Here is a 17450-nt window from a genome sequence, read left to right on the forward strand (position 1 = left end):
TTGCATGCCAACCCTGGAAGTAGGACAGTACATTACCACGTTTATCAATTGAAGTATAAAGCTTGATTCCAGTCAGCTCTATGACTCAGAGGGTGGTTCAGCATTGGCTCATCGCACAGACTTTTCCTGTCCAATTCTGCATTGTCACGTTGTTGGGACATTAGTTGTGAGTCAGGGCAAGCCTATCCCATTCCTACTTTTTTTTTTCTTTGACTAATTTTTATTCAGTAAAGAAAACATATATAAAAATACAAAGAAAACAGGCTTTCATCATGCTAAAATTACAGCTTACAAAACAAAACTCAGGTTCGTTGTTGCTCTACTCCCTTTATAATTGTACTGTAATATAATACAGGTAAAGGTTTTCCCCTGACATGAAGTCCAGTCATGTTCGACTCTGGGGGTTGGTGCTAATTTCTATTTCTAAGACAAAGAACCGGCATTGTCCATAGACACATCCAAGGTCATGTGGCAGCATGACTGCATGGAGTGCCATTACCTTCCCGTCGGAGTGGTACCTATTAATCTACTCACATTTGCATGTTTTTCGAACTGCTAGGTTGGCAGAAGCTGGGGCTGACAGCAGGAGCTCATGCCGCTCCCTGGATTTGAACCTGCGACCTTTCGGCCAACAAGTTCAGCAGCTCAGTGCTTTAACCCACTGCACCACTGGCAGTGTGTTATTATTATTATTTTATTTCTTACCTGCCTCTCCTCATGGCTCAAGGCATAGTATAGTAAGGTTTAAAGGTAAACGTTTTCCCCTGACATGAAGTTCAGTTGTGTCCAACTCGGGGTTGCTGCCCATCTCCATTTCTAAGCCAGAGAGCCGGCATTGTCAGTAGACACCTCCAAGGTCATGTGGCCAGCATGACTGCATGGTGCGCCGTTACCTTCCCAACTGAGCGGTACCTATTGATCTACTCACATTTGCATGTTTTCGAACTGCTAGGTTGGCAGAAGCTGTCCCAAAGACAACCTTTGGGACAGCAAGTTCAGCATTTTAGCGTTTTTACCCACTGCTCCACTGGGGGCTCCACAGCATAGTTCTATTATTATTATTATGTCCATTTATCCCCCACTTTTTCTCCCCACAAAGGAGTCCCAAAGTGGCTTACAATAAAAGTCTTTCAATACAATTTAGAATCTACAAATATGCACACATTAAAACAGAATGAAATATCAAAGGTTTTGCAAAAGTTCACATACAATTGGATTAAAAACATATTCAAAGCTTTTGGGGCCCCTTCCAACTCAATAAGAGTCTTTGATCTTATGGCCCTGTTTCTCCCTAAACGTGCAAATGTTTCTGAGGCTTGATGGCCATCTGTCAGGAGGGCTTTGATGGTGCTTTACATGCCTTCCTGAAAGGGGGTGGACTGGATACCCTTTGGGGCCCTTTCCATCTGCTCTAGAGGCACATTTTTTTTGCTGTGAATGGCATTCCTCTCATTCATAAATCCAGTATCCACCCTCCAGGACTTTTGCTCCTCATTTTTGGACGAATGGCATCCTGCTCTTTTCACCTGACTTTCACGCATTTGAAAGGATGTTTCTTTAAACACATCTGTTACTCAGATAAGAATTATGACTGAGTAGGATACTAGTCACATTTCTTGCAAAGAAGGCCTGAGTCAGACGCAGAGGCAGATTCAGGGCTGTGCAAATGCGGCATGCTTTCAATAAATGCTCATCTGGCCTTACCCAAGAGAAAATGTGGAGGAGAGGTGAAATAAAAGACCTGGTTTTGTTTTTAAAGGGCCAAATCCCTTCCATCTCAAATGAGTCGGATTTTGCAATCAGCAGGAAAAAATATATAGTATGGAAGGTGTATCTTCCATGTTTAACAAATGGTGTCAGGTTGAGTACGTAAACGTACCAGCATGTTATATTTTTATTTTTCTATATCCTCACTGTGGTTTCATATTGGATCATCAGTGGAAAAGTAATCTGTGGTGTTCCTGATTAACTTTTAATTGGTATCCCCGAATGCGGTTTGATGCCACTTATAACTGCAACTGCTCAATGCTGTGAAATCATGGGAGTTGTAGTTTCTACAGAACCTTCTCAGGACCAGACTACAACTCCAATCATTCCCTAACATTGGACCATAACTTGGATCTGCCTGCCACAGCTCAATGTTAGGGAATGATAGGAGTTGTAGTTTTGCAATTCCTTCTCTACCCAAGAGTGCAGCAAACTACAACTCCCAGGATCCCATAGCATTGAGCCATAGCTTGGATCCAGCTGCCATGTCTCAGTCTTAGGGAATGATTGGAGTTGTAGTTTCACTGGGCCTCTGTCCAAGACTGCAGTAAACTGCAACTACCATCATTCCATTGCATATGTTGGATCCGGCTGCCATATCTCATTGTTATGGAAGCATGAGAGTTATAGTTTTGCAAGCCCTTGTCTGCCATAGAATACAGCTAGCTACAACTCCTAGAATCCCATATCATTGAGCCAGTTTGGATCCAGCTGCCATGGCTCAGTGTTAGGGAATGATGGGAGTTGTAGTTTCGCAAGTCTTTCTCTACAACTCCAGGATCCCATAGTATTGAGTGGCTTCAGTTGCCAAGCATCTACACTGTAGAATGAATGCAGTTTGACACCACTTTAGCTGCCATAGAATTCTGAGAGCTGCTGAAGTTTGGCACTCTTTGCTGTTAATAATAACAATAATATTCACCTCATTTTTATGCCATTTCCATTGATTCAGTGGGCCAGCGACTCTGGTCAGGACTAACAATAATCTATCCACCTTGATTATGTGCCATTTCTATGGATATAATATTATTTATTTTATAGTGTAATTTATTATTATTATTATTATTAATAATAATAATAATAATAAGTATGGATCGTCAATGTTGTAATCCCAGACGACAGCAGGATCGAAGAGAAACAACTGGAAAAGCTGACACGATACAAGGATTTAAAGATCGAACTGCAAAGACTCTGGCACATGCCAGTCAAGGTGGTCCCAGTGGTGATCGGCACACTGGGTGCAGTGCCTCAAGACCTTGGCCTGCACTTAAACACAATCGGTGCTGACAAAGTTACCATCTGTCATCTGCAAAAGGCCACCCTACTGGGATCTGCACGCATTATTCACCAAAACATCACACAGTCCTAGACACTTGGGAAGTGTCCGACGTGTGATCCAATACAACAGCCAGCAGAGTGATCTTGTTTGCTGTGTACTATTCTTGTTGTGTTTAAAATAATAATAATAATAATCATCATCATCATCATCATAATTTCAACTCTGGACTAACAGTGTAGTATTCAGTATTTTAAAAATTCTACTTATAATGTAATAATAATAATAATAATAATAATAATAATAATAATATATCCACCACATTTTTGTGCAATTTCCATAGATTTAATATTTTAATATTTATGTTTACAACAGCAACAATATATTCACCTCATTGTTTTACCCTTTTCATGGATTCAGTGGGCCTGCTCTGGTCAGGACTAACAGTGTAGTGTTCAGTATTTTAATATTTATGCTTATAATGTAATACTAACAATATATCCACCTGATTTTTGTGCAGTTTTCACGCATTTAATATTTTAATATTTATGTTTACAACCATATTCACCTCATTTTTATACCCTTTCCATACATTCAGTGGACCTGCTCTGGTTAGGACTAACAAAGTAGGATTCAGTATTTTAATATTTATGTTAATAATAATAATAATAATAATAATAATAATAATAATAATACACAATCCTAGACACTTGGGAAGTGTCCGATGTGTGATCCAATTCAACAGCCAGCAGAGTGTCTACTGTGGACTCATCTTGTTGTGTTTCAAATAATAATAATAATAATAATAATAAATTCATCTCATTTTTTGCCATTTCCATGGATTCTGTGGGCCTGCTCTGGTCAGGACTTATTGTGTAGTTTTATATATATGAATTAGATCTTATTGGTACTCTGATTAGGACTGACAATGTGGAATTCATTAGTTTAATATTTATAATACGTAAATTTGTATTTTTCAAAGCAATATTACAAACTACCAGATCTCCGCAGTCGGGTTAGCCCGAATGGAAATCAATTAATGAGAAAGTATTGATTCGTGCCCCTTCCCTTTCTCTTTCTTTTTAGTTCTGAAACCTTTGGCCATTATTATTATTATTATTATTATTATTATTATTATTATCATCATCAGCTATTCAGTTCTGGCAGCCATGGGGTCCCAGGGTTCTTTGCTATCTTTTCAACCCATCTCTTAATCTAAATGGAACCCTTTCGAGAAAGCCTTCTTGTTTCCTTTGAAATGCAATTAAGGCTTGGAAATCCCCTTCGATCACCGCATCACATGTTGCCTACCATAAAACACACAAATCTATCATATTTGCTACTTCCTCATGCCGAAAGGAGTTTGTGGCCCTCTCATCTGATTGCTGTTTTCATAGAATCAGAAAAAAAAAATCCCGTTATCAGCTCAGCGCAACCGATTCAGATAAACTTCTGCTTGCCTTCCCTCAACTCACCGGTTTTCCTATAAATCGCTTGAGAAAGTTCTTCATTTCTGGAATAAGTACTGGGGCAATAAGGAAGCAGCCGGTTGCAATTTGATTCGGACTCCCTGTTGCGCAGTTTCAGAAAATTCCTTGCTTAATCCAGTTTCCAAGTTCCAGGATCCCAAACCAAATCAAAATACATATTCCATTAAAAAGATATCTGTCTGTCTGGAATCCGGTCTCAGCCACTGATTGAGATGCTGGGTTTTACCATGCCACTTTTGGACTCTTGTTTGCTGAGGTGTTACTGTGAATATCTCTATAGATCTTAGGAAGTTTTTTCTTGATTTAAGCTGTTGACATGCTGGCTGATATTCGAACAGAGGATGGGCTGAAGATGTCAATGCCTTGGTCCTTTCATTGCTGGCTAGGATGATGACCTAGAGTATTTATTTATTTATCGTGTCAGCAGCAACCAGACATTTGTATTACATTTTTAACAAAAACAAACAAACAGACAAAACACAAAGTTTGCAAGTTTGGTAGTTGATTAAATGTCCTTTGACCAGTATCTGGCCATTTGGAGTGCCTCTGGTGTTGCTGCAAGAAGGTCCTCCATTGTGCATGTGGCAGGGTTCAGGTTGCATTGCAGCAGGTGGTCAGTGGTTTGCTATTCTCCGCACTCGCATGTCGTGGATTTTGAGGACCAACCATTACAATAATCACAATCAACACTGAAGGCATGTCAGCTGCCAAAGAACAACTGCTCTGTGAACTGTGCCCTATAGTATGATGTGCATCATTAAAAGCAGCAAGGACAAAGTGTTTGGGAAGAAGCGACAGCCCCATCTCGAGGGCGATAGGGCCAAGATGACAATATGAAATGGCTGCCGGGGGTGTTTTGTGTTTCTCCTTCCTCCTCGGTGATGTCTTGATGTCTGCCTGTTTCTCTGTCTCTTGTAGGTTTTGCAGTGGCCCAGTGCCGACCCTCCCTGACTCCCTCGCCGAGCCCCTCACCGTCCCCTTCCTCTAGTGGAAGCACTGGACGCTGCGACTCAGCTGCCGCCAGCTCCTCCTCCACCCCTTCGGCCGTCCAGAGCCCTGCAGGTAAACCCAAATCCCTTTGAATACCATTCAGAAAATTCTCTTTTTCTGTCCGCCTTTCACCCCCGGACCTAACGTACTGCACCCGGACGTCGCATCCATTACACTCTGTGACACGATTTTTGTTCCTGGGTTATAAACATCATTTCCTAATTAATTCTATTATAAAAACATGGGGAAAGTTTATTAAACTGCAGAAACTTTGATTTTACGGGAAGGACGTCTTACAGCACATTTTGGTACAGTTTTTCAATGTATATCTCATCGAGTCTCAATGAATTCAAAATAGTTTGTGGCAGCCATGAAAACAAAGTTTCTGGAGTAGAACAACAAACTTCAAAGTAAGACTTGCACAATTAAACAAAAAATAACACTTTCAAACCAGGAGCATAATAGTGTTATTTTCCTAATTATTTATTTTATGATGAGTTTATTTTGTTTTCCATGTTTCCTGGGGCTCAAGACCCTAAAAGGCACTCGATCCAGGCTTCTCTTGGAAGCTTGGCTGGTGTTTGTATGGGAGTCCTCCAAGAAATACTAGAGGTTTGTTTCCCTAAGAAAACCCCATGAAAAACTTAATGAGGTCCCCAATAAGTTGAATGGGGACCCCAAGGTAAATACACACATATATACTCAGAACTTCCTGAGAGAAAGGAATAAATATATATTATTTTTGAAGGCGTTTCTTCTCGTCTTGTTTTCTTGATGACGTCTCCATTTTGCGAAGGGCCTTGAAAAGAGGAACTGTTTTCCTTTGTCTTTCCCTTTTCACTTTTGAGGACCAGGAAGTGAGGAAAGTCCCTCAATCGACGGGGACTTTTGTGACTCTTCTCTTAGTTGAAAATCGAAGTCTCTTCCTTGAATGGCTTTGGCCCATTCCTAAGAATTCAGACCCCGCCTTTGGGATTTTGGGCCTCTCTAGGCTCACGAAAGCATTGCGAAACGATGGAGAAATTGTGTTGTCGAAGGCTTTCATATCCACAATTACTGGGTTGTTGTGAGTTTTCCAGGCTGTATGACTATATTCCAGAAGCATTCTTTCCTGACATTTTGCCCACATCTATGGCAGGCATCCTCAGAGGTTGTGAGGTTGTGGATGTCTGCCATAGATGTGGGTGAAACATCAGGAGAGAATGCTTCTGGAACATAGCCATACAGTCTGGAAAACTCATAGCAACCCAATGAAGAAATTGCTCTGTGGCAGCTCAAAAAGGCTTAAAAAGAAAGATTTCTCTAACTAGCAAAATCCAAGGCAATATCAGAGCAGAGGTAATTTAATTACATATAGCCATGAAAGATGAATGAGCATTGATTTCCGCCCCGTGGGGTGCCACTCGCAACCAGCTTTCCTCAGCCCTGTGGAATTCTAGCCTACAAATCCCATCATCCCATTTCCAGCTGGGCTTTTAAGTTGTTTCATTTAAAGGGGGATGCTCTCCGTGTTTACAGAGCTTAGCAGAGAGAGGTTTGCAGAGACATAAAAGCTGGAAGAGACCACCTGGTCCCATTTCTTTCTGCCATAAAGGAGGACACAATTGAATCCCTCTGGACAAGATGGCCACCCAGTTTCTGCTTAATGATGATGGCAGTGATGGTAATAAGAATAGTTAAAGCAATGGTCTTCCCTGTAGTAACCTATGGATGTGAGAGCTGGACCATAAGGAAGGCTGATCAAAGGACAATAGACACTTTTGAACTGTGGTGTTGCAGTAAAATTCTGAGAGTGCCTTGGACCACAAGAAGACCCAACCAGTCCATCCTCCAGGAAATAAAGCCCAACTGCTCACTGGAGGGAAGGATACTAGAGACAAAGATAAAGTACTTTGGCCACATAATGAGAAGACAAGAAAGTTTGGAGAAGAAAGTGATGCTGGGGAAAATGGAAGGAAAAATGAAGAGGGGGCGACCAAGGGCAAAATGGGTCGATGTTCTCCTTGGTGACTGGTGTGACCTTGAAGGAGGTGGGGGTAGCAACAGAGCTCTGACGTGGGCTGATCCTGGAGGTCACAAAGAGTCAGAAGCGACTGAACAAATAAACAACAAAATAAGAATAATAATTAATAATTGAATAACAGAATGCTGCAGTTGGAAGGGACCCCAAGGGACATCCGGACCGGTCCAACCCCCTTTTGCCATAAAGGGAAGGCATCATCCAATCCCTCCCGACAGATGGCCATCCAGACTCCATTTTGCAACCTCCAGAGAAGGAGACACTATCACACTTCAAGGCTCTTGCAATCAGGAAGTTCTTAATGTTAAGCTGGAGTCTTTTTTTCTCCTGGAGTCTAGTTTGAATGCCTCTCTCCATTGTTTTCCCAGTCTCCAGAGCTCCCTCCTCAATGGGACCGCCTTCCCAATATTTAATACTGGCTCTCAGGCCCCTGTCTCTCAGCCTCCTCCAAGCAAAACAGACCCAGATCCCTGAGCTGCTCCGCATTGGGATTCAAAGTTTCCAGACCTTTTGCAATTTAGGTGACATCTTCCCCCTTGCCCATCTCCTCCTTTAATGGTTTGAATTGGGCATCAAGTTATTATTCCAGGTGAGATCCGTTCAAAGTAGAAGGAAGTGGGGTCATTACTTCCCTTGATCTTGACACTCTACTCCTCTCAATGCAGCCTAGAATCACATTGACCTTTTCCGCTGCTGCATCACACTCTTGGCTCACGTCCAGCCTGGGGTTCACGAAGACTCCCAGATCCCTTTCATGTGGACTGTTTTTATGCTGGCCTCAAGACTTGCAGAGCTTAGGTCTTGTATAGAGACCCAGGTACAACTTGTCCCCCATTTACAAACATCTGACTTGCAAACAACTCACAGTTAAGAATGGGCTGAGACAACAGGAAGTGAGACATATCTTCCCCTCAGAAGGGAAATTTTCTACTGGAAGACTTATTATCACGGGGAAAAGGGATCTCCACTGAAGCTTTATCTCCACAACAAGCCAAATGACATTGTATTGTCAAAGGCTTTCATGGCTGGAATCACTGGGTTGTTTTAGGTTTTTTCGGGCTATAGGGCCAAGTTCTGGAGGCATTCTCTCCTGACGTTTCGCCTGCATCTATGGCACGCATTCTCAGAGGTAGTGAGGTCTGTTGGATCTAGGAAAGTGGGTTTATATATCTGTGGAATGACCAGGGTGGGACAAAGAACTCTTGTCTGCTGGAGCTAGGTGTGAATGTTTCAACTGACCACCTTGATTAGCATTTGATGGCCTGGCAGTTTTTTGGCGTGGCTTGTTAGTGCCTGGGGGAATTTTTAGTTGAGAGGTGACTAGATGTCCCAGATTGTTTCCTCTCTGTTGTTTTGCTGTTGTAATTTTAGAGTTTTTTTTAATACTGGTAGCCAGGTTTTGTTCATTTTCATGGTTTCCTCCTTTCTGTTGAAATTGTTCACATGCTTATGGATTTCAATGGCTTCTCTGAGTTCTTTGTCCCACCCTGGACATCATTCCACACATATATAAACCCACTTTCCTAGTTCCAACAGACCTCACTACCTCTGAGGATGCTTGCCATAGATGCAGGCGAAACATCAGGAAAGAATACCTCTAGAACATGGCCATATAGCCCGAAAAAACCTACAACAACCCAAATGATGTTTTTGTATGGTGGAAAGCAAATTAAGAGGCAAGGATATCGACTCAAAGCTTCTTTCTCTTTGCAGTGTTGAGCTCTGCCATCATCCTTCCCCATTGACTCTTCCCTCTTCTCCTCTTCATTGCAAAATACCTCTGGTATCTTTGATCTGTTGTGCTAATTTGTCCCCTCTGTTCCTCCAAAAACTACTTCAGTTTCCAGAAATCTTTGCCTTTGTGGCTCCCCTCTTGTCTTTTCTCCCCCCACTTTTTAAAAAATCGCTTCCCTTTGGGTCTTTTCATGATCATTTCTTTTGGAAGATGGAAAACGAGAAGATGCTGCGCTCAGCTTTGATTCCCTTCCAAGGGCCGTATTTCAGCCTCCCTATCAACACAGAGTGGATTTATCCCCTGTTATAATCTTGTAATTTATAATATATCACTGGTTTTGGGGAGATGGAGTGTGCCAAGGCGATTTATAGCCGTTTAGCAGGAGGGAATATTGCTTAACACTCCAGAAATCTGTAAAAGATGGCCCTTGCTGTGTTTTTAAGTGGAACGTTCCAGCTTTGCCTCTCATTCATTTGCCTTTTCCTTGATCAAGCTCATATTTTCTAGGAAAGTTCGCCTTGGGGCCACCATAAGTCAGAAATGACTTGAAGGCACATGGAAACAACCAGTCAGGGCTATCGATGGTTTATTTTCCCTCTCTGGGGGTCTGTGTGAAGAATTGGGGAGGGAGATAGACCCCAAAATAGAAAGGATTGTGTTATCTTTTAGTCGCTTTCACAATTCAACAATTATAGCATTAATAGATGTGGCTCTGCTGGTCTGGTAAAGAAAATCCCCATTAATCCTCTTCCACCCTGTTTTTCTGGTTGCCTTTAAGATATCATGGTTTCTCTCCTCAAACTGCTTCAAACCAGATTCCGATGACAGCTAAAACTCCTTTTATTCAACTTTTGAAGAAAATTTTAATGCTATTTTAATATTTATATGTTTGCGCCTCAATTGAGATAAAAGTGGCATTATTATTATTATTATTATTATTATTATTATTATTATTCAATGTGCAAAACCTCGAGGAGGAGAGAGCTTGTGTGTTCTGCATTCTCTAATTTGTTTCTTTAATTCTGTTTTGATATTTATATGTTGTAGATTTTGAATTGCATTATTTTTTAAATGTCGGGAGCCACTTTGCGCCTTAATTAAGGAGATAAAAATGGTATTATTATTATTATTATTATTCTGACACAAAAACACAGCATGTCACAGCAAACGAGATCTCTATGCTGGATTTCGTATCACAAAATCACAAGTCGAACATTTCCTAAGTGTTTAGGACTGTGTGATGTATTTTCGAATGATGCACCCAGATCCAAGATTATTATTATTATTATTATTATTATTGAATAATAATATAACATTTATAACCCAGGAACAAAATATGACATTTATAACCCAGGAACAAAAATCTCTCCTCCTTGTGTTGAGCGCAACTATTTTTGCAGACTGAATTATTATTATTATTATTATTAGTAGTAGTAGTATTATTATTATTCAGTCTGCAAAAATTGTTTGCGCTTAACACAAGGAGGAGAGATTTTTGTTCCTGGGTTATACATGCCGTTTCCTAATAAGTTCTATCATGAAAACATGGGAAAAGTTTCTTAAACTGTAAAAACAGTTTGCGGGACATTCTGCAGCACATTTTACGATAGTGTTTCAATGAATATCAAGTGTCAACCAATTCAACATTGTTTGTGGCAGCCACAAAAACACAGTTTCTGGGGTAAAACAACTATTTTCAGAGTGAGTACCGCACAATTAAACAGAGTTACACTTTCAAACCAGGAACAGATTTTTTTTTTCAAATTTTGTTACATAACATTGACATGCAAAAAATGTTGCACTCGACTCAATGAGGAGAGAGAAGGGGCCTAGTCATGTCCGCTGCGTGGAAGGTCCCCTCGTCTGTGTCCCGTCGGGCCGCAGCCGTTGTCTTGTGACTCGTAACCATGTTCTCCTCCTCCTCCTTCCTCTCGCTCCTCCTCCTCTTGTCTTCCGCCCCTTCATCCCATCCCATCCCATGGCGCCCCATGATCTGTCGCTGTGTCTCCCTCCAGCCAAACCGGGGCGGAACGGACGGCGCCGGGGGCTCAGTCTCTCAGAGGCTGACGGTCATGGCGGACATTGGGTCTAGGCCTCGGCGGCAACAGTGGAAGCAGCCGTCCTTGGCCACGCTCCTCAGGCAGGTTCCTCCATGCACTGACATGCATGATGGGTCTGTGTCTGCATGCCTGCTCCCCTGCCCTCCTCACTCCGGCAACCCCAGATCACCAGGCCTGCTGTCTCCTTCGGGCCACATCCATCCCTCTTTGTGGCCCAGTCCAGTGTCCTTTCTGCCTGTACTTGATTCCCTCTGGCTTGAAATGGGGAGAGCTCTTTCTAATGGCTAGTGCGGGGCTGGTATGAATATTTCAGGGGCCCATGTTAGAGAGGAGCCATTCAGGCTCTTAAACTCTTGGCATGTGGTTGGATTGATCAATGGTTGGCTAGATGGATAGACATTTGTGGATTGGATTCAATGGATGGATGGATGAATAGTTCTACAGATAGATTTGATGGATGGATGGTTGGATAGATGGATGGACATCTTTAGATAAGATTCAATGGATGGATAGATGGATGAACATCTGTGGGTGGGATTCAATGAATGGCTGGATGGATAGAGATCTATAGATAGATTTGATGGATGAGTGGTTGGTTGGCTAGATGGATGGACACCTTTAGATAGGATTCAATGAATGGATGGACGTCTGTGGTTGATTCAATGGATGGCTGGATGGATAGAGAACTATAGATAGATTTGATGGATGGGTGGTTGGATGGATATCTAAATAGGTTTCGATGGATGGATTGACACCTTTAGATTGGATTCAGTGGATGGATAGATGGGTGGATGGACATCTGTGGACGAGATTCAATGGATGGCTGAATGGATAGAGATCTATAGATAGATTTGATGGATGGATGGATGGATGGATGGACATCTTTAGATAAGATTGAATGGATGAATGAATAGATTGATGGACATCTAGAGACAAATGAGTATTTGGATGACGATCTGTAGATAGGATTCAGTGGATGGTTTGATGGATAGGTAAATGGACATCTAGAGATAAATGGATGGTTGGATGGAGTCCCGTAAATAGATTCAGTGGATGTATGAATGGATAGATAAAAACATGCAAACCTTTGTTGTTGTTGGCCCTCCAGTCCTCAGCATTGCTCACCTGGAGCTGCCTGATGTTACAATTCATTAGGAGAGCCTCATGATATCTTTATCTTCGTCCAAGGCCTGTCGTGCAGAAGGGGAGCTGGATTTTCCCCCTTTCTATTGTATGGCCTCCACATTTGTATCAAATCAGTTGTTACTAGTAGAACGTGACCACGAGCTCTGTCTTCTCCTTCCGTTTGCAGACGACTCGGCAGCCCCTGAGCAGACCCCGACCACCGCTGCTTCCTCCTCGTCCTCTGGCCGTCTTTCGGGAACGGACGACCCCTCCGTACATGTTTCCAAATCCGCCAGCAAGGCTGCCGCTGAAGGGGAGTCAACGGCAACAACAACGCACCTCTCTCCCTGCCTGACTCCAGCCCCGCAGCCCTCTATCTCCCTGCTCTCTGCAGAGGCTCTGAGTGTGGAGTCCCTCACTCTGGTGCCTCCTGTTGCCCCAGGCAGCATCTTGGCTGTCAGCGCCCTGCTCCGGGCCCCCGACTCAGAGGCCAACCTCGGACCAGAGACCCCCGGTGATGGGGCCTTGGGCGACATAGCATCAGACGCCGGTGAAGAGCCATGACCCCTGCCACATTCGTCTTGGGGAAACCTCCATCAACACCACACCACTTCGTCACCATCCTAAAAACAATAAACCCGCCGCCATTTTTAAAACCGAAACAATTCAGACTAGAGCACTGATATGGCCTGGGAACCACTGAAGGGATTATTTGATTAGCTGGCAGAGGATGGGATTCCTGCCTGTCCTTTTTCTGTCAAAAGGATCGAAACTCTGAATTCGGACACTGATACGGCAGGGAATTAATTGAATTGAGGAAATTAGTATTATGCAGTCATCGTGGCTGTTTGATGCAGGGATTCCTTCCTTTCTCGGCTACTCTTTTAACATTTTAAAAGGAGCCTGTATTGTAGGAACCAGCAATGAGCAAGCTCAGTGTTTGGCCACCTCAACTGGTTTTGCAGCCCCTCTCTTTTCACTTTGTGTTGCAAACATAGTGCCAGCAGATTTTGGGATACTTTCCATTCTTGGCCCCTGTCCTTGTTTCAAAAGGATCATTCGCAAAGCAAACTCAAAATTCAGACACGGATATGGTAGGAAATGAATTGAAAAGATGATTCCATTACCGTGGCTGGTGAAATGCGGGGATCCCTTCCTTTCCTGGCTACTCTTTTAGTGTTTTAAATGGATCCTTTGCATTGTATGAACCAGCAATGAGGAACCCATCCTTTTGCATCCCGACCTGTTTTGCAGGCCCTCGCTTTCCACTTTGGAGCCAGTGGATTGTGAGATCTCTTCCTCAGCATTTTTTTTGCAACGGAAAAAATTATCTGACCATTTTTTTTTAGTTCCTTGCTTTTGATTTTGCCTGGAAGACATGGCAGTTTGGGTGGGTTCCCTCTTTTCCGAAGTTCCAAATCTTGTCTTGCCGACTTCACTGGATCGCTTGCCCTTTAGAGACCTATAAACTGTAATATTCTTTTGGTGTTAATGATTTTAACTTAAAATGTCGTCCGCACGTCCGTCTCGGGTTTGCAAAGACACACGCAGCATCTTGGGGTGTTTTTTTTTCTGGGGGGTAGGGTGGGGTCGTTCTTCAAGGGCTTCTTTGGGCGAAACACAGAGCGGCCGGGTTTTGTGTAAAGCGTTTCAGAAGAATGTAAAAATATTTTAGCAAACTGGTGTTCGCACTTCATTGTGTGGTGTTTTGTCGTTTTTGGTTGGAGAGGGGTTGACCATTTGTTTCCACACAGGCCTGTCTCAGTGTATGATCCCATGGATAGAAAGGAACAGTCTGAAGGAACATAGAAAGAGGAAAGGGTTCCTGTACTGCAGAAAGGAGAGGAATTTCAGTCATTTTTCAAGTATAAAGTTAACCCTGAGATACAGGATATGAAAGCAAGCCAAATCAGGTAAGCCTTGCATCAGTAAATCAAAAGTATTGTTAACTTGAACTTCTCTTCCTCAATGTTTCCTTTCTCCACTTTGTCTATGATTCGTAGATTAATAACAATGGGGCTTTATTATTTAGTGTTATTGTTAGGTAAAGGTAGAGGTTTTCCCCTGACAATAAGCACCAACTCCCAGAGCTGTGTCCGACTCTGGGAGTTGGTGCTCATATCCATTTCTAAGCCAAAGAACCAGCATTGTCCGTAGACACCTGCAAAGTCATGTGGCCAGCATGACTGCATGGAGCGCCCTTACCTTCCCGCCAGAGTACTACCTATTGATCTACTCACATTTCCATGTTTTCAAACTGCTAGGTTGGCAGAAGCTGGGGCTAACAGCGGGAGCTCACACCACTCCCCGGATTTGAACCTGCAACCTTTCAGTAAGTGTGTTCAGCAGCTCAGTGGTTTAACCTACTGCACCACCGTGGGCTCCAGCGCAATTTTTATTTAGTGTTAAATGTAATAATGTGGCTCCTGTCCATATTTTGATAACTCAGAAAGTGATGCCCTTTGCTTTCTGGTGACTCAAGGGGTATCAAATTGCCCAACATTATTACAAATATTGTTTATAAAGTAAGCTATGGCTATAAAGTATATAGGAAAAATGAAATTAATTTCATGTTTAGAGTGGGACCCCATCTCCAAGATCTGTCTTTATGTTTATATGGAAATCTTCCAAATTACTTCTGGTCCCAAGCATTTCGTAGAAAGGAGCTTCAACCGATATCTAAAGATTTAATGTTGGATCCAAGATATTTCATGATGTTTATATAAATATTCCCAAATACCTCTGGTCCTGAGCATTTCAGAGGAGGGAGACTCAAGCTGTATCTATGGAACTGAAATAATAATATTAATAACATCACAAGCTTGACAAAATTACAGAAAATGAACACATCAAGCAACTCTGGGACTTCTGAATTCAGACTGACAGAGTTTTGGAGCACAATACTCCTGATCTCACGATCGTGTTAAAAACCAAATATAGATCATTAATATTGCAATCCCAGGCAACAGCAGGATTGAAGAGAAACAACTGGAAAAGCTGAAACAATACAAGGATTTAAAGATTGAACTGCAAAGACTTTGGCACAAGCCAGACAAGGTGGTCCCAATGGTGATCGGCACACTGGGTGCAGCGCCTAAAGACCTTGGCCTGCACTTAAACACAATCAGCGCTGACAAAACTACCATCTGTCAGCTGCAAAAGGCTACCCTACTTGGATCTCCACGCATTATTTGCTGATACATCACATAGTCCTAGACACTTGGGAAGTGTCCGATGTGTGATCCAATAAAGGTGATCCCAGTGGTGATCGTCACAAGACCTTGGCCTGCACTTAAACGCAATCGGCCCTGATAAAACTGCCAGCTGCAGAAGGCCACCTTACTGAGATCTGCACGCATTATTCACCGACACATCACACTTGTCCTAGACACTTGGGAAGTGTCCAAAGTGTGATCCAATACAATAGCCAGCATGGTGATTGCTGCATACTAATCCTGTTGTGTTTCTTATTTTTATTATTATTATTATTATTATTATTATTATTATTATTATTATTATTTCTTACCCACACAACGTAACTAAAAACACATTACATAAGATGCCCAGATTAAAAATCTGTTTCTATGAAATATACATGTATTAAAATACTCAGAACAAAAATTAAAATAGACATAAATAGAATGAATATGGTGCTTAGGTTTGGATCCTATCTCCCAAGATCTTTCATGATGCATATATGGAAATATTCACAATACTTCTGGTCAGAGGAAGCAGACCCAACCTTTATCCATGGAAATTACATGAGTTTTGTGTTCAGATTTTGATCCATAACCCCAAATACTTCGGGTCCCAAGCGTTTTAAAGAAGGGAGCCTCGACCTGAATTCTTATCTCTAAAAACAATCATCTCAAGAGACATTGGGAACTCCATTCCTGCAAGGATTCCAATCCTTCCCCTTGTCTGAAAAGGCTCAAAATGTCTTCGTTTTGGATCTTCAGCCATGATGGGAAATCGCTCCCAATCCAGGACTCTCCTCTGAAGTGGTTCCTTTTCTGTAGAAACCGTCTCTTCTGTGGGTTTCTTGACAAAGATAGGGATTGTTGTTATGATTATGATTTGTCTCCAGGAAGGATTTCTCAAGAACTTAAAAAAAAGAACTCTGGCTTTTACAAAGAGGAAATAGCAAGTAACAAGGTCCATGTGGTGTCTTGTTTATCCATCATAAGAGATTCCGGCTTAGAAGGCCAGAAGATGGAAGAGGAGAAAAATGGAAGGCCAAACCCTTCTCAACAAATGGCCATCTGGCCTCTGATTAAAAACCTTTAGAGAAGGAGGCCATATCCTTCTCTGAATAAGTCTGGGTTCAGCCATAATGGAGGTTCTACCTAGAAATGTTTTAGATCAGGTGAGAAAAATGGAAGGCATCATCCAATCCTTCCAGACAGATGGCCATCTGGCCTCTAATTAGAGAAGGAAACAGTGGGCCGTTTTATCAGGGACCACTTTGACCAGGGACCACTCTTCAACATTAGTACCAAAGGGTTACAAATCAGTTTTTGGTCAACTTTAGATTTGGTTTGGTTATTTGGAGTTGTTGTTGTTCATTCGTTCGGTCATTTCCGACTCTTCGTGACTTCATGGACCAGTCCATGCCAGAGCTCCCTGTCAGTTGTCACCACCCCCAGCTCCTTCAAGGTCAATCCAGTCACTTCAAAGATACCATCCATCCATCTTACCCTTGGTCGGCCCCTCTTCCTTTTTCCTTCCATTTTCCCCAACATAATTGTCTTCTCTAAGCTTTCCTTCCTTCTCATGATGTGGCCAAAGTACTTCATCTTGGCCTCTATTATTCTTCCCTGTCAGTCATTCTTGTTTATTTATTTATTTATTTATTTAGTACACTTGTATACCGCTAATATCTCAGCCTGTGCGGCGACTCATTGCGGTTTACAAGATTGTTGTAAACCGCAAGATTGTTGCCATAATCTTGGGATTTTTTGATGTTTAACTGCAACCCAGCTTTCTG

The 17450-nt window shown here is 42.2% G+C and overlaps 1 protein-coding gene across 1 annotated transcript in view; it reads left to right on the top strand.

Annotated features, from left to right (window-relative positions):
• Window positions 1-14142, top strand: part of LOC132781559 (protein CLEC16A) — a 79088-nt gene extending 64946 nt beyond the window's left edge. Inside the window, exons 22-23 of the mRNA XM_067461357.1 lie at window positions 5452-5595; window positions 12651-14142. Of these exons, the coding sequence (XP_067317458.1) occupies window positions 5452-5595; window positions 12651-13027 (521 nt within the window). The 3' untranslated portion in view covers window positions 13028-14142. The remainder of the gene's footprint in view (window positions 1-5451; window positions 5596-12650) is intronic.
• The last annotated feature ends 3308 nt before the right edge of the window (window positions 14143-17450 follow it).

Source organism: Anolis sagrei, chromosome Y (assembly GCF_037176765.1).
Source record: "Anolis sagrei isolate rAnoSag1 chromosome Y, rAnoSag1.mat, whole genome shotgun sequence".
Taxonomy (NCBI): domain Eukaryota; kingdom Metazoa; phylum Chordata; class Lepidosauria; order Squamata; family Dactyloidae; genus Anolis; species Anolis sagrei.